The sequence below is a fragment of the Pelodiscus sinensis genome, chromosome 20 (assembly GCF_049634645.1).
Source record: "Pelodiscus sinensis isolate JC-2024 chromosome 20, ASM4963464v1, whole genome shotgun sequence".
NCBI classification, from domain to species: Eukaryota; Metazoa; Chordata; order Testudines; family Trionychidae; genus Pelodiscus; species Pelodiscus sinensis.
This window is the reverse complement of record NC_134730.1, coordinates 22,690,898-22,709,859: the sequence shown is the minus strand read 5'-3', so window position 1 is coordinate 22,709,859 and position 18,962 is coordinate 22,690,898. Positions and strand designations below refer to the sequence as shown.

The 18,962-nt window shown below is 38.4% G+C and overlaps 1 protein-coding gene across 8 annotated transcripts in view; it reads right to left on the bottom strand.

Moving 5' to 3' along the window:
• Nucleotides 1-18,962, bottom strand: part of CEP112 (centrosomal protein 112) — a 355,922-nt gene that overhangs the window by 13,355 nt on the left and 323,605 nt on the right. For 6 of the 8 annotated variants that reach the window (XM_075903951.1, XM_075903952.1, XM_075903958.1 and 3 more), the window contains one exon: nucleotides 9,828-9,917. The exons of 1 other annotated variant lie outside the window; for it this stretch is intronic. In XM_075903951.1, coding sequence (XP_075760066.1) covers nucleotides 9,828-9,917 — 90 coding nt within the window. One more of the 8 variants, XM_075903956.1, reaches the window with a different exon arrangement.

The window sequence follows — 18,962 nt, the reverse complement described above, 5'->3', positions numbered from 1 at the left end:
TACCCAAGAAATGAATTTCTTCATAATATTCCCAGATGGGATCTTTTTGACACCTAGCAGCCATGACAGTTTTTCCTGTGGCAAAAATGTAAGGGAATACAGGAAGCTATTTGTGCGCTGAATAGTGTCTTCCCTTTTTCCTCTCCAGTCCACTCCAGTGTTCCTTTCTAAGCTGCCACCCTCATTTCCTACATATTGTGTCTCTGTCAGTTTAGACTAGGTCTTAACTAACTCTGTCATGCTTGGCCCAGGTTCACCACCCTGATATAAAATATAGGAAACACTGAACAGTGTGGCATAAAATGATATCTTGCCATAATTAGTCAAGACAAATCTCACATAAGTTAGAAAGTTTCTTTGGCTCTGTATGTGAATTATCCAAAACTAAGCCCTTTCTCTTACTCCACACCTAGCAACTCCTCTTCTACCCAATGTGACTTCCCACATACAGGCTAAATTTAGCTCTTAATATTTATTTAAGTATTATTACAGTGCAGCCCCAATTTGCAAAATCCTGGATACAAGACACAATTGATCAGAGGTTGTTCACCTCCTCCCTGGCTTCAGTAACTGATCCTCTACTCCTGCAAGGAACAAGCTCCGAGGAAATAAAGCTACTGTGCCGTGTAGCTGCTAAGAGTCTAAATTGGTCTTGGGGAAGCTGGCCACCTGTCTATAATCAAAGGAACCCAAATTATCTAGCTGCCTAATTTTGTTAATGTTTCAGGTATTCTCCATCTTAACAGAATCTGGGGTCTATGGCAGATGGCCCAAATTGCTTATCTTGGGCATGGGCTGGAGAATGCCAAATTCCGGGCTACCCAAAGCTCTTTATGACCAAGAGTCAGACCTGATCATTCTGGCTGTGTTTCCACAATGCGCCAGAATAGAAACATCCTGTCCTATTTGCTTCACGTACTCCCCTATTTCAGGAATAGGAGGTTGGAGCTGCTACCCTCATGGTGACATGCATGCTGAAATGTTGTTTCTGCTGATTTAAAGAAATACAACTATTCCATCCAACTACACTCTTCTTACATTTTCATTACTAGTAAGTGTTAAAACTTGCATGAATTCAGTTCGACCGAGAATAGTAACAGCACGCTCAGCCATTCAAGTTCTTTTGTCAAATATGCACCGTGTTGTTCTATGATGGTAAAATAAATTCAGCTACAAATCCTGCTCTCACAATTTCAATAACGCATAAGGTGGTGGCATACCCAACCTTTTTGTTTTCCTCTCTTTAGCTAGTAAACCATTTGAGAGTCCAAAGCATCTTTTACCTTGCTCTTTTACTAACCTTTAGGGAGCGCCAGTTATGCTATGCTGCTCAATGTACAATCTAAGCTTTCTGCTCTAAATCAGTTTCTTTCAACCTGCATCCAAGAGACCTTATTACTTCAGTGGCTTGGATCTCAATATCTTTCTTTTCTTACCCCAGATCCCCCACCTAGAAAATCCTCTGTTTGTAGTTAAGCACCAAAGGTCTATATAATTCATAACTGCAAAGGAAGACAAGCCAGGCAAAACTTTAAAAACCAGCGGGCTGCATATGGCAAAAACAGCATTCTTGAGATTACATGGCTGGATCTGAATAAAAGCTTTCACTGTCAACACCAGAGAATAACAAGAAATGCTGTGGTTAGCAAAATCCTTCCATTCCCCCACCTCTCTGGAGGGGGGCCTCCATTGTCTCTATGGGAATGCTGATGAGCCCCAATTCCTTAACCCCTCATCAGTGTCCCCTGTAAGCTGTGCGCTTAGGCGGCTGCCCAAGAGATTCAAATGCCACTCAGCTTACTGGCAGAGCACCCACAGCTGGCAGCATGTGTTGCTGCTAGTGGTGTACATCTGCAGATGCCCCAGTGCACACATTTATTCTGCACATGGATGGAAAATAAGTAAAGGGAACATTGCCCCTCATCCAAAAAGACTCTCATTACAGATGCAATCCTGCTGGCAGAGGACTGTTCCCTCCAGCACACATCCATGCTGTTCTATAAACTGGCTAGAAGTCCCTTTTATGTGTTTGCGGGAGGCTTCAACAGTGCTTCTAACACATGCCAATCTGGGGTGCGGACAGTCAGAAATCTAAACTAGCTCATCTTCAGCACTCGGGCGACCAACCTGTGCCACTGGGCCAACCCTACAAGCACACACTAATCAGTCCTGGGTTTATTAACGACACAGATTTTCTAAAAGATTACCAAGATAATTATATCTGAAATGCAGTTTGATTGTTTGAATAAGGTTCTCTGACCCTAGCACTAGAATGTGATCATGCATTACAGCTCTACTTTCCATCTTATGTTACCTGCTGTATAATCCTGCCAGGGTGAAATGATTTAATAGTTTAAGGGGCTGAGTTTGCAAAGCACTGAGTGCCCTCAGGCCTCACTGATGTCAGCTGGAGCTGAGGGTGTTCAGCAACATGCAGGATTAGGCTCTATATTTCTTTCTGGCCAGGCCTTTGTAGACATAATCAGAAATTCTATTATACCAACTTCCTTTCCTTTAAAAACCAAGATTTTTAACAATCAAACGTATCACCTGTTCTTCAAAGCATCACCATTGGTAAGACTCTGGTTCATAGAGACCCCAAGCTTTTCAACCTTTCTGCTCAAATTCCATCGTTAGTAGAGAAGATAAACACAGCTATACTTTACTTGTATTTCTCACACACAATACTGATTAAAGAGGAAACAGAGTGTATGAAAGCAAAAATGTAATAATATTGAAGACCAGCCTAAAGCTAATATCTTATCAATACTGGCCCTTACCAAACACCAGAAATACAAATCTGTAGTGTTAAACTCCATCCAGGCAGCCCCACCTCCTGGAAGGAAAAGAGAGAATCTTACTAGCCTGCCATATATCTCTGGTTTCCTATCCTCTTTTAATTATCAGGTAGGCTCAGAGTTGTTTCTACTCACTTCTCTTTCTTCTGAAACTAAGATAATTTCTGCTGGAAATACCATTTTCCTCCTTGCTGCCCCTCATTTGACTACTTGCCTTACTGTGGAACTTCTAATCTGCTTTCTTGGAAAGAACACAGCTCCCTCATTTATTTCTATGCAAGCAATCCCCTAAATAATATAAAATAACTTGCTGTACACACAAAAGGAAAAGTCTCTCTTTGACTCATCATTATTTAATAGGCAAGATGAAAATAACTGACATTTTCAAATACTGCATGAATTTCTTAAATATGAGCATGATTGTTGTTACTGCTGGTAAAAATTTTGTCTCCTTTCAAATACTGACAATATGTAATGAGTGGAAGATAGCTAATGTGATGCCAATATTTAAAAAGGGCTCTAGAAGTGATCCTGGCAATAATAGACCAGTAAGTCTAATGTCAATACTGGCAAATTATCTGAAATTATAGTAAAGAATAAAATTGTCAGACACATAGATGAACATAATTTATTGGGGGAAAGTCAACATGGTTTCTGTAAAAGGAAATCATGCCTTGCTAATCTGCTAGAGTTCTTTGAGGGGGTGAACAAACATGTGGACAAGGGGGATCCAGTGGATGCAGTATACTTAGATTTCCAGAAAGTCTCTGACAAGGTCCCTCACCAAAGGCTCTTAAGTAAAGTAAGTTGTCACGGGATAAGAGGGAAGGTCCTTTCAGGTCTTGATAACTGGTTAAGAGAGAGGAAACAAAGGGTAGGAATAAATGGTAAGTTTTCAGAGTGGGGAGAGGTAACTAGTGAGGTCTCCCTGGATCTGTCCTGGGACTGAGCCTATTCAACTTATTTATAAATGGTCTAGAGAAAGGGGTAAACATTGAGGTGGCAAAATGTGCAGATGATACCAAACTGCTCAAGATAGTTAAGACCAAAGCAGAAGAGCTTCAAAGAGATCTCATCAAACAAGTGATTGGGCAATAAATGGTAAATGAAATTTAATGTTGATAAATGTAAAATAATGCACATTGAAAAAAATAATCCCAACTATACATATGATACAGGGACTAATTTAGCTACAACTACTCAAGAGAGAGATCTTGGAGTCACTGTGGACAGTTCCCTGAAAACATCAGCTCAGAGTGCAGGGGCAGTCAAAAAAGCAAATAGAATGTTAGGAATAATTTAAAAAAGGATAGAGAATAAAAGAGAAAATATCTTATTGCCTCTATATAAATCCATGGTATGTCCACATCTTGAATACTGTGTACATAAGTGGTCACCTTATCTCATAAAAGATATATTGGTATTAGAAAAGGTTCAGAAAAAGGCAACAAAAATTACTGGGGGCTTGGAACGGGTCCCAAATGAAGAGAGATTAAAAAGACTTGGACTTTTCAGTTTAGAAGAAGAGACTAAGGGGGGGATATGATAGAGGTCTATAAAATCATGACTTGTGTGGAAATGTTATTTATTTATTCCCACAATACAAGAACTAGGGGTCACCAAACGAAATTAATAGGCAGCAGGTTTAAAACAAACAAAAGGAAGTTTTTCTTTACTCAGCACACAGTCAACCTGTGGAACTCCTTGCCAGAGGATGCTGTGAAGACTAGAACTTTAACTGGGTTAAAAAAAAAAGAGCTACAGAGATTCATGGAGGTTAGTTCCATCAATTGCTATTAGCAAGGATGGGTAGGAATGGCATCCGTAGCCTCTGTTTGTCTAGACAGGAGAGGGATCACATGATGATTACCTGTTGTGTTCTCTCCCTGTGGGCCATCTGGTATTGGCCACTGATGGCAGACAAGATACTGGACTAGATGGACAGCTGATCAGACCCAGTCTGGCCGTTCTTCTGTTCCCCTTTCCAGCTGTTCACTTCATTCCAAACTCACTGCCACTGAGTGTACACAACCTCACACCTTTCTGGAGGATTGTACTTTTTACCTGAGTCAATACTTGATTATCAAGCTCCCCATACTGTATATACCATCAGCTTCACCTTTTCCTTTTCAGCAATGGCCTCCTCCCCTGCAACTTTTGCCATGTGCAACAAGTTTCTTTTATCTTTCAACACCACCAGTTTACCATCTTCTTTCAAATTCCATCTCCAGGTCCGTTTTCCTATGCGTTTTCCTATGCATTTCCGTTTTAGGGTACGTCTAAACTACATTCTATTTTCGAAAGAGGATATGCAAATTCTGTGGGAATTTCTGCATGAGAAGAAATCTGGATGATAAAAGATTAAATTAATAAATACATGCAACAAAAATATTTAAATCTTCTGGCCTTCATTGTCACTAAGGACTGCTATGGACAAGCAATTTACTGGACAAATAAATGCTTACAATGCATCTTGCTTGGATGCTATGACTCTCTGCTCACAGCTCCATGGATCTGCAGATTGAGCAACTACTAGCCTTGTTCAAAATTCTATCAAGAACAAGGGGTGGCAAAAGTTACAAGTTATTCTACGGTATGTAATAGAAGAAGCACAGCATACAGACAACCTGTGGAACTCCTTGCCAGAGGAGGTTGGGAAGATCAGGACTTTATCAGGGTTCAAGAAAGAACTAGATAAATTCATGGAGGTTAGAACGTTCAATACATATTAGCCAAAATGGGTAGGAATGGCGTCCCTAGCCTCTGTTTGTCAGAGGCTGGAAATGGATGACACTAAGGGATCACTTGATGACTGTTTCCGTTTAACTCCCTCTGGGGCATCTGGCATTGACTGCTATCAGAAGACAGGATACTGGGCTAGATGGACCTTTGGTCTGACCCAATATGGCCGTTCTTACGTTCTAAGTTCCCTGGCTGTACTGTGTCCATTGTTCTCAGAGATATGGGCGCATGTGTGCATTCCACTCAGGTGTGTATGCACTCAGTTCGCCAAACTTGGAGATCTTTGCTTCACAACAGTATCCAGAGCAACAGTGCTCATCATCTCTGGCCTCCATAGTCTCCCACTGGCTACTGAAGGGCTCCCTTTAGTTCCTTTGCAATGAACATTAAGAGAAGTGACTCAACTCACGTGCTGCTTCAGGTGTAATTCCCTCACCACCTGAACATATGCAGACTCAAACTCCCTTACAGAGGCTGTACCCTGAACCCCCTCCTACACCTCAACTCCATGCCCTAGCTCAGAGCCCCTCTCACACTCCAAATCCCTTAGCCCAACACCAGAGCCTGTATCCCAACCCTCTGCCCCTGCCAGCTGAAAAGGAGAGAGGGAGGAGAGAGTGAGCAGGAGTAGGATCTGCCCTTTTGCCAGGCACAACAAACACCCCCTCTGAGAATCATTACTGAGGAAAGCCAATGGAAAATGTTTAAACTGTGACGATGGCCTCATACCAGGATAACCTCATAACATAATTGATTTCTACTAATAAAAATTGAGAGTACCATGAAACTATTAACTGTACACAAGAAAATTCCAGAAAGACAGAGAGAGAAGCATGAGGTAAAATACCACACAAAATAAGCTATAACTCTAGTCATGGGCAGTGAGAAAGGACTGAGATGGGTCGGAATATTGCCCTTAAATAGCTAGAGGGAGGACTATGGGACCAAAGTGTGTGTGCATCAACCCACCCCCGAGGGTTACTGCTAAGTTTGGTGCATTGGGCATGCACACAGCTGAGTGGAATACATGCCTGCAACCACTTGACGAACCAAAATTTCAGAATGCTTCATAAAAGCATTGTATGTGAACACATATCTTAGTCATAGCAGGGCAACTGAATGTGGTAAACATCCAGCAGTCATAAAACTAAGTGAGTCAGAATAATAAACCTTAAACATAAAAAATAAATAAATGATATTGAATCACAGCTTTCAATTATCATTCCTGTTTCTATTTGCACTTTGGAATAAAATAAAGCACCTTTGTTTTTTTAAACAGATTTCACTCTAAATATCTCCAACACAATCCTAACTAAGCTAATTTCCCTCTGCCTTTATTTTAATCAATTTGAGAAAATGGAAATTAAAGGATTGGAAATCTGTACTGGTATTCACCCTCACTTCCTCAATAATATTCATGAATTGTACATAATTGATTTTCTGTCTGAAAAGCAACTCTCTCCTTTAAGGCACCCTTTGTGCCATGACTGATGCTTTTAGCCTTGAGAATTATTGCTATGGTTTAAACATCTTCAGTGCTGAACAGTGGGAGCTGTACTACAGTTCTCATGTAGTTGTCAGCATAAGGGGATGTTTTTAATTTTATCTTCCTCCACAAACTTCACTCAATGTCCTTCCACTCCAAAATTTAAAATCTTTGGGAGTCCTCCCAGAATGAAAAAAGTAAACAGGGAGCAATACTCTGAAATGGTTTCTGGGATAAGGTTCCAATGGGGGAACTGGTAATGTACACTGGAAAGAATAAACTGAAATATTTAGCCATGTTGTTGAGTTCTACATTAAATGTAACTACTTAGGAAAAAGACAAAGATATTGCTCGACAACCTCCATTCAATACGCAAACAAACTGTTAGATGCACAAAAAGTAGTATAGATCGCAATATGGAAAAATATTGTAGCACTTTATACAAACCAATAGCTTACCCTCAACTGCCTGCATTCAGTTCTAGTTGCCCTTGTGCTTTGAAACCTTAATAATCTTTTTATAGCTTTTTGCATGTGGAATGTGTGTATAAATACCTCTCTTGACCAATCTAATAAGGAACAGGTTAATTCTTTATATGGAAGAAAGGGTTAAGCTCAGAGAATTTGCCAATCATTTCTGGGGACTGCAGAGTTATAAGGATGTCCCTACTGAAATAAGACAAATATGGAGCACTAATGCCACCCAACAAGCCATAACAAGAACCAGCTTTTTGTTTTTAATTAAAAGCACAAAAATATTTTTTCGTGTTTTATTCATTTGTTTGTTGTTGTTATAGAAGCAAAACACAGGATTTTTCCTCTTAATGAAAAACAGAAGCAGTTTAAACCTCTTCCTCCTCCTATTATTATTTTTAAAAGGAGACATGTAAAAGCGCAGAAAACTGCCCTTTGTAATAGTGCCAAGGCAAATTTCAATCCTTTATGCAATATAGTATTGAGACAATATATGGTAAGTGTAGGAAGAAAGTTACATGTAAACGCCTTAAATATCTCAACCGCCTAAGTGGCTGATCCAAGGCAATCTGCTGTTATTGCCCCTTCTCCAAACATGTTCATAGGTCATCTGACCAAGGAATAACAATGAAAAATATATCAGGATAGCCATTTTACCATTGGGTTTCTGAAGAGAGAGAGAGAGAGAGAGAGAGAGAGAGAGACTAAATTAAAAGAAAAAACTAAAAACCTTGTAAGATGTGCCACCTTGCAAGATTTAGCTCATTCAACAAAGTCTCAATTGTTGATTAACTTGCCAGGGCTAAGAATCAGTACCTTCCAGGGCTAATTTATTAATGCACTGCAAAAAAAAGTCTCTGGACTTGACGGTACACAAATCAATGAGATTTAAGCTCCTGCATCAGGTCTGAAAATGGGAGTTAGAATCCTACATCACTTAGGACATTTCTGAACATTACCTGATGTCTAGAAGAACAAGTACAATTTTGGGGAACTTTTTTAGAGGCAAGACATAAAAGAATTTGAAAAGGAATGGAATTTAAGAGTGGATATTACTGAAGTGTAAAGTAGAAGATAAATACTGAAGGTTAATATAATAAAATCCGTCAGAAAGGTACAAACTGAAACAATGAAAGGAATGGATATAAAGGAAGTTCCTACGAAACTTTTATCTCAGGAGGGATATATGTAGAATGTACTACCAGAAACTGCAACTATTAAGATATAAATATGTTAAAAATGAGTTAAACAATACTTGAAGGAAAAAGGAGATTAGGGTAGGAGACTAGGCAAACACTTTGAGACAACTAGAGGAGATACACAAAAACACTATTTAAGAGTTGGAGAGGAAACTAGGACTTAAGAAAGCTGAGTTCTGTTCCAGACTCTTCCACTCTAACTGTACCACTTTAGTAAAATCGCCATATATCTGTGTCGCTATGTGCCAGTTCCCCTTTTGTAAACCTGACAATAATACCTGATAACACTGAGACTGTTTTGAGATACCCTGATGATGATTATCCCTAAAAGTTACTATACTAGGAAATACAGATATGAGAACAGAAAGAAAGAGCCATGGGTGCTTTGGCACCAAATCAGAATCTGAAACACTGCACAAGTGTTTACAAGTCAGTACAGAGAAAGAAATAGACACAAAGGGTGATTCTACAAACTCATCTCTCCTTACATCAGGTCAGTATATGGATTTGTGCAATCTCTATTGCTGCTGTATTTTCTTGTGTATTTCCAATTTACAACATGGTTCAATGCAGGCACATTACTTTGCATTTCAGTGATAATTTTATGAAACAGTTCTGATAATGATATTATATTCATTTTCCCAATCTGTACATTACAAATACTGAGCTTTACTATGGAGCAGACTGAGGAAAAATGAACATTATGAATCTCTGATTTCAGTTACTACGTCCAGCATAATCTTAGCAGGGTTAATCATATGGAACCATTTATGTACAATACTCCAACACAATGAATGCATAAGATTTGCAATACACATTATTTTTATCCCAAGTGTTGTCAAATTATAGCTCTCTTAACAGAAGCCATGAAATACCAGGTTATAGTAATACCAAAAACATCCATTAAAAACAATATTGTTGCCTAAAAAGCATAATTTAACAGCTAAAATAGTCGAAGTGCCATCTTGAAACAGAGAGCATTGGATAAGCATTTGCCCCTGGGGTTCAGACAGTTTAATTCTCTTTTATGAATTAAAAACAAAAAAGAAAGGTAGCTGAAAATACAGTAGAATAATATGTGATTTGGTCTTTGCTCAAGGAAAGCAATCTAGTGGATAGTGATGTTTACCTGTTCTTGTGTCTCCAACTCCTTATGATGCAGCTTTTTTTCTGCTGACCGTACCTGATTGCAATAATTTTCCATTTCATCTTGTAAAGCCTGAAACAATATAAATCAATACAAAACATCCATTCAAAATTAGAAGATGGAAGGGGAAAAAAACCCTGTAATTGTATTTCAGTTGGTAGCCAAAAATCACAGGTATTATATGCTCTTCAATCTTAGTTTTTCAACAATATAAAGATAGCTACACTATGAGCTCCATTCTGCCACTCTGACTCTCACTTAGCACCCTACTATACAGGTAGTTCTACTGTTTACAACAGGATTACCACTATAGGAGTCAGGGTGGTAGAACTGAGCCCTCTCATCTTAGCCAATTTATAGGTGTTGCTAATTTTTTATTAAGTTCCACTGACTTTTTTATTTGTACAACCTGTGTTTTGTTTGTAATGATTGAATGGTGGGTGCACCAATACTTTGACTTAAGGAAAACAAAAATCTGCTCTCTCAAGAACCATGTCTTGCATCTGCGATGGAAATAGACTCAACATTATTTAAACAGGAAAAACTTGCAAAACAACAAATAGCACCTTAACACCTTACCTTACTTACGCTACCTCAATGACATCTTCATCATATGGACTCATGGGAAAAAGACCTTTGAAGAATTTCACAAGGATTTCAACAGCTTCCACCCAACCATCAACTTCTGCCTGGATCAGTCTACATGAAAAATCCACTTCCTTGACACTACATTACAATTAAATGATGGACAAATTTCCATCATCCTATACCGGAAACCTACCGATCGCTACACTTACCTTCATGCCTCTAGCTTCCATCCCAGACACATTTTTCAATCTATTGTATACAGCCAATCCCTAAGATACAACCAGATTTGTTCCAATCCCACAGACAGAGACAAACACCTACAGGATCTATATAGAGCAGTCCTAATAGTTTTTAAAGTGCTACTGAACTATTTGTTGTTTTTTAAGATTTTCCTGTTATAGAGTAACTCAGCTACCCCTCTGAAATTATTTAAACAGTAAGCTCTTGGAGACAAAGCTTTACTTGCTAGCACCTAGCACATATAAACAATGAGAAATACACATTCAATAATCAATTATACAGTTTTGAAAGAGTGCTAATTTAACTGACCTTTGCCTCACTCTGAAACCATCACACATCAGATGAGGCACATTAAGTTATTTAGTTTGTTATTTGTTTGTATTGCTCTGTCACCTCAGAACCCAATTTTAGGCCAACATGCCAAAGTTGTAGATAGTTCCTGTCCCAAGAATATTACAATCTAAATATGATAATTCCAACAACTGAACAATTAACAAAGAGTTTATTTTAATGTTACCATTAAATGTTTCAGTGCACACTGAATATTTAATCACTAAAGTTTAATTATAGGCACCTGTTTGTACCTGTGCATTGACATCTCAAGTGCTCGCCTGAAGCAAGGTGCACAAGGCTTATGTTAGAGAGACTCCATCATAGAAGTGATGGTGGTAGCAGAAGAGAAGCATTTAGGGTTATATCTGGGAACTGGATACACAGCTAGTGTATCAACTGAAAAGTATATAGCAGAGCCAGCACTGTCTCTGAAAACAGAAATTTAGATCTGATGATATATAGTAAATGTTATTGTAATGACTTTTAAAAATCTGAATAGCATGGACATGCTACTCTGTCTGATCAGCAAACTTTTGTTCCCTTAATGCATTTTGGAGAGGATGTCATATGGTATCACATGCTACTAAATGTGGAATACCCATAAATAAATCAGAATAATTAAAGATACTTGCAGTACAAAGATTTAACAGAAGAAAGCTCTATCTTTTTTCCACAGCACTGCAATACTGTAGTCTCAAATCATTTACAGGATAAAATTGCTATTCAGATAAGATAAGAGGACTACCTATGATAGATCTTGCACATTGTTTTGAAGTGATGCCAGGTGTCAACTTTAAAGTATTAAAGCTGTAAGGCCATTACATATTCTGATGCCAAAAAGTTTAACCAGACCCAGGAATGATCTTCAAGCCTACCCAGTGGCTTTTACACTATCATTTCTGCTAGAAAATCAGTCTTTGCAGCCAATCTTCTGCACTCCACAGGTCTTGGAGTACAATAAATTAGCATTAATGATTCATGTGATGTGTATTTCCGAAATGGCACTTTAAAAAGAGAGCTATAACGTGCAATTTAACCCTCCCCAATTATGTCATAGTATGACATGAATTTTCTGAAAAAAGAATGGGTTTTTTTCATGTACTAGAAAATCAACCAAGACAGGTCATGAATTCAGTGATAGCTCGTTACTGATTTTAATGGGATTGAGCCCATAGAGAAATTAGTTGCCAGTTTTTAACTGAAATCAGAAATGCTCAATAGCCATATTTGTATTTGTAGCCTGAGCTCCTATGTGCCACGATCCACCTTCTACCACCATTTTCAACTGAGCAACTAATACAATCCCTCTAGCATGTTGTGATGAAAAAGAGAGTTAGGGAATTCTTTGTACACTGAAAGGGATACTGACCTGTGTGCATGCCACAAACAACACATTTATTTCCTTCAGAGCTGCTAGCCTTCCTCTAAATGGGAAATTTCATTCATTTGCTTGGTTACTGTGGTGTAAAAAGAACGCGCATGTGTATGCGTTGTTTTATTGTATTTCAGTCTTTGAGGGGGAAAAAAAATCTTTCCATGGGAGCCCACTAAGAAAGTTTGGAGTAAGTAAATACACCCACCAAGACCACACTGACAGCAAACACATCACAACTTGGCACTAAAGAAAAGAACTTGTAAAGTGCCTTTCTCATCCATCAATTCCCCCCTTTTGGCTTTTTTATTATTATTTTTAAATGCCCACAAATCTATACTGCAGAGGATATAAAATGAAAAGTACATGACAATCTGAGGATGTGTAGGTTTAACGATCATACTTTTGTTTCTTAAAATGTCACAAATTCTGTTCTATTATAGATATAATTAGCATCAAACACTTATCCAATGTGGAATATATTGTCTGAGTTTACTGACCATTCCTATTATCTATTATATCCCATTATCTGTCAGTCCTTAACATGCTTGGGTGCCGAGATAGCGGGGAGACATTTTGCTCTTTTGTGAGAGTATGGTGAATTCATCTAGCATTTAAGGTTTTTGAGTAAGGTAGAGTGCAGGCCAAGTTCAATACTGGTTACTTCACAGCAGCCATTGCTGTGTATCAAGGCTGTCCTCTGAATGACTCAGTTAGTTCCCCTGGTTGCATGGGAAATGAAGCATCCAGATGAAAAAACTAAATTAAGACAACCAGCATTTGATCAAAGCCTATCCAAAAAAGAAAAAAGTATGGGGTCTGAAGAGTGAGATCCCTGCATGCCAATGTCTCCAGAGAATAAGAATTACCGATAACTTCCCCTGTGCAAAACTGTCATTCCTTCAGACTAAGAACCTAGATGGATATCCCAAAAGAAAACTGAGTGTAAAGCTACACAGAGGGTCAATGAAAAGGGCACTTCCAACAGCATAGACAAGGAGGCTTTTATATCTAGTCTCTACTTTTCTATGCCGAAGGGAGATGTCTCCAACAACATTACTCTTGGACTGTAGTTAACAAGATTCTTCAGACACAAACACTTCAAAATACTCCACAGACTATTGATGCTAGAGCTTGAAGCAGTATCACCTTCTGATTATCTCGTTGTAAAATACGAAATGTTAGGTTTGATAACTGCCAAGGGATATTTGTTAAAATATATACTCAAAAATATGCAGCTCCCAGTTATTCAAAAGTGAGTAATGTCCTTCTTCCTCTGACATTTAATAATTACACTCAGAATTCCTTTGGATGTCTAAAACCTCATATTTAACAAGATGCAATGTTGGATGCAATGTCTGTATTCAATGTTGCCAACTTTGTATTGAATTCTGAAGCCAGCTCAACTGAGTCAGAAGGAAGTTAAAAAATGGAGGAGGGGAGGCAGAGGGAAGAACCTTATTCAAGGTTTTACTGAGTGTGCAGCTGAGTTTAGCTATGAATCCAATCACCAGGCTTTTCAATCTACCTCTCCTCAGGGAGGATGCACTTTAAATGTATGAAAGTCTCAGAGGGATAGCCGTGTTAGTCTGTAACTTTAAAAACAACAAGTAGTCCTGGGCACCTTAGAGACTACCAAAAATATATATAGTATCATGAGCTTTTGTGGGTAAACCCCACTTCTTCAGATGGGTTTTAAGTGAAGTAAAAAAATGCATGAAAGAGCTTATCCTGGGAGCATTATACAGCCACTTTTTTGGAAAATTAAACCAAGGATTAGGGTACAAAAGTCATTATTAACCCCCCCCCCCAAGCTCTATTGTACTCACCCCAATTATTCAGTAACACAACTAGGCATGTGTTTTATGGAATTAGAAGCTTTTATGCTAATCTTTATAACTCAAAGTTCTACCCATGGAATGGCAATGCCCATGTTTAATGACTGCTGGGACGGACAACACAGGATAGTTGTTTAACAAAAAACAAACAAACAAAAAAATCCAGCTTTATGTTTTGAATCACAAAGGCAGTTTCCATTTTTTCCACATGGAAAACAAAAGCATAACAAATTAGGATTTGTCTAGACACCCAATGTTTGCTGCAAACTTGGGGGTGTGACTCCACCCCACAGTTCTCTGCCACGGACTGTCAATGTGGACTGTGGACATGCATTAACAGTTTGTTAATCAGTTAAATTGTTCAAGGTACAAAATTAATCCCCATCTCAGCTTTTCTGAGTTGGCTTACATCACTGTTGTAAAGACAGTATTTTTTTCAGTTAAACTGGCTTTGAAATGCCATGTAAACATGTTTGCTGTTGAAAGTCTACACCATACCTGACCTTGGAAGTGCTTTATGTTGGCCTGAGAACAAAGAAATGAAATGTTTTGCTTTCCAGCCCAGATATCCTACACTTTGAAAAGCACTTAAAAATGTAAATGAGATAACAAGCTCTACTGCAACAATGTGGGTGAACTACAGCTGTGGAAAAAGGCACATTCATTAGATTTATTGATAAAAATGGGGAAAAAAACCTTTAAATAGGTTATATTGCAAATATTTTTGAGTTTAATGAACTGTTCATAAGATTCAAAGAACACATTAAATCGATAATCATGTGCCTGTTGGAAGAGAGAGTGACGGTTTTGTGGCTATGGCGCTAAACTAGGACTCAGAAGTTCTGGGTTTAATATTCCTGGCTGTGCCACAGGCTTCCTTTATTACACCAGGCAAGTCACTCAATATCTCTGTAGCTCAGTTCTCCTCCAGCTGTAAAATGGAGATACTGATTCTGCTTTCACTAGTACTTGTGACACACTCAGATTAGGGATGTAAAATCCCGTTTAATTGCTTAACTGGTTAAACCTGATGTTTAACTGGTTAAATGATTAAAGGGGAAGTGGGCAAGGAGACCACTCTAGCCCAGCTGGGCTGGAGTGCTGCTCCCCCACCTGCCATGGCTGAGCTGGAGCAGCCCTCCTCACCACGAGGGCTTCTCTAGGTGGCGGGAGCAGCCCCTACCTGCAATGCATCTGAGCCTGCTGCGGAGCTAGAGCAGCCCCCTTCCCGCAGCGGGCAAGGAGCTGTTCCAGCCTCCATCGGTGGGTGATGCTTACTAGTTAACCAGTTAACCTTTCACTCCCTAACTCAGATATGATGGGGATATAAGCAGATGGAATATGTGAACAGACTATTATAGCTCGGATAGCCCTTCTTGAATCCCTGTTATCACGGCAGAGCCAGCACAACTCTGAGCTGGATTATGCTGTGTGGTTTGTATGTCACTAACAAAACTTTTAACTAAATTTTCATTTGGAAGACCAATTCTGCTCTTAGTAACTGAGAACAGAGTTTGGAGAAAACAGAATTCCACAAATGCAACACTCGGCCAACAAAATATTTTATACTGATGGGTGACCTGTGAGACCAGAAAAATCAAGCTTGACTTTTAAATTAGAGGTTGCTACAGTGATAAAATTTATTTTTTTGTAAACTTGTAAATCATATATAGCCATAAATATGGAACAGCATGATGCCAGTTCTAGAAAATCACTTTTCAGACAGAAACATACAGTGAGGCATTAGTTATGAGGTCTAGTTGGGGGTAGGAAGACCTGGAAGGATCAAACGAACAAGCATACAATCGTAATACAAGAAGGATTTTTTTCATTTTTAATACATGAAAAAATATTCTGCTTCTACTTTAACTGTAGGAAACGGTGAGAGAGAGAGAAAATTTCATGCATAGAAACATAGTGGTTTGAAGAACTGAATGGGCAGAAACCAAAACCTATTTTCACATAATGTGAAGTATTTGGGATATAACTGCTGCAAAACTATTGTATTTTCTTAAGAAACCTTCAGAGAAAATCATTCCCTCCATTATGTAAGTTACTGAGCACACAGGTCTTGTTCCTGCTCCAACTAAAGGCAAAACTTCCACTGATTACAGTGGTACAAAATTGGCCATAGAGAATATAGGTCATTGTTCCTCCTCTTCAATATAATTAGTTGAATAAATAAGAAGAGAAGCTTGTAGGGAAGGTGAAGTCTTTTAAAACATTCTTCATGCAAGACCTGAAAGTATTCTTAGCTTGAAGTGCAGGATGTTAAACTCGAAAGTCATTGTTCATCAAGATCAGATTAAGCCTGGAAGGGGAATATTCCCTTTTTTGATACACATGCTTAACTCTTATTGGCTGTAATAGCAACTATGCATACACATCAAGAGGAGAACAGACTTCAGTTCTTATGATTAGTGTAGAGTAATACTAAAAATAGGAGTAATAACAGTTAGTACTTTTCATCTTCAAAGGGCTTCATATATTACCCAATTAACATAATTAGTTAATGAAAGAAGCAGTAATAAAAGCTACTGTAATTACTCATTATTGTCTTAATTATTTCAGTGACAATGCCCATCTCAGTAACTTTACATCCTCAAAATCTGTGCCAACAATAATTCTGGTGTACAGATCTCCTTTTACATATCTCTTTAATTCAGATTAAAATAATTTTCTCTCTACCAGCAGGTGAAAAAAAAGCCTCTCTCTGGAAGCTTGAGCAGAATGCATACAAACATGAAAACAAACCACATGGCATTTTGTTCCCGAACAAGTGTACTTGCAGACTATCTGAAATTGGGACAAAAGAGCAATGAGCCAACTCTGAGTCCTGTCATCTGTACATGGAGTGGCAGGTCAGGGACAGTAAAGATCAGACACACAGCAAGAATTCATCTTCTATGTTGGGTGGTCTCTCTATTTTTAGAGGCAACAGCAGCTCCTTGTTGAAAAATAGGTCAAGTTTATTATCAAACATAATCTCAGGTATGCTTCAACTAAGCTTCTGCCACATCTCTCCTTTTCAGTAATTGTAGTCTTTGTTAAAATATTCCCTGATTAAATATAATTTGTGATTCTGTGGGTCATATTACATTAAAGGTGACTGAGCTTATTATTAAAATAAAACTTGGGGAAATGTCATTACAGAGGTCACTGTTGTGCTCTTTGGGTCACAAAAATAGTATTTTTTTTAAAGGGACAAGAATTGAGATTTGGGCCAAATTTCCTGCTTGTACAAAACAGACTGAGCTACATTGATTTCAATGGAGTTTCGCCCATTTACATCACCGAAGAATTAGGACTGGTGTTTTCCCCTATTGTTCTGTATTTTAGTGCATGATCATATCAAAACCCCTGTGCTCAATTTCACTCTAGTTTTTGGTGTAAAGGAAAGGAAATCTTATGGGTTTAACCTAATACATATGCATGCTGTTCACTTATGGCAAAATTCCTTTCTGGTGGGAACTTTTTAGCTATTGTTGCAACATACCCCATATCCAAGAAATCCTGCTTTGATGTTGTTACACTACTCATTAGGCTACTGATTCAATATGAAATGCAAAATTTTTGTGGTCTGTGTGAAAACAATAGCTTTGTTTTCATAAACAAAGCCCCTCCCCACTGTCCGTATCCAGTGGTCAACATTACTGCAACTGAAAAAAAGTATTATTATTCTGCTCTGAAAAGAGTTTGTGGATTTAATCACTCAAGTTATTCTTATAGGCTCAGATTTAAAAAAATATTTAGGCTTCAGGGTGCTCAGCATAGCAATGCCTAATTGATGTAAAAATCAAAATCTCTTTTGAAAATGAGATCTAGACACTGATATCACTTAGGTGTTGCAACACACAACCACAGGAACACCTAAGTACCTTTAAAAATCAGAGCCACTATCTATAAATAAAATCAAAACCACAATTATATCTATATAGATAGCTCTGATGGCTTACTGTACACCAGGGATACAAATTAAAACACCCGAAACAAAATTTTATATTTATATAACATCTTCCTTCCATAGGCCTCTCAGTCTTTTATTTGCAATTAAGCTTCATTGCCAATGTAAGTTAGATAAGGGTTATATGCCCATTCCAGGGCTCCACAAATCACTGAATCTACTCGTCCATGGCGAGTAGATTTCAGCTGGTCGTCTTGTTCACTGGTGGCGTGTGCATGCGCAATGCGGGTTTTGCGTATGCGCAGTGCGAGGCTGGCAAGTAGGTTTTGCTGACGTTTGTCAAGCCCTGCCCATTACAGATGGAGAAACTGAGGCACAGGGAAGAACTGACTTTTCCAAATCCTGCAAGACAGGAGCAGAGCCATGAATAGACTCCAGAAATCCTCATATCTAATCTCTTGTGCAAACGACTAATACTGCTTCTTAATGAGCATACATGAATCACATCAGAGAATGAAAACATTAGTGTTAACTTATAATATATCTTTTTCAAAAATATGCTCCCCATGGTGTTACATATTTCTAAAAGAATTCCAACATATTTTCCTCCTTTTCTGCTACCACCAGGAAAAACAAGTTGTTTTTGCTCATGAATAAGATTTTCAAAGGAGCTCTGGATTCAGCACCTCCCACTGAAAACAATGGCTAGATTCTGAGGAAATGTGAAAATCTGGCCACTTTGCTGATGTGCTTAGAGCTGAAACCTCTTGGAAATCTAGTCCTAGTTGTGACTCTTGAATATTTTTTAAAATTAGGCTAGGGCTCTTTTCTGAGCTTTCCAG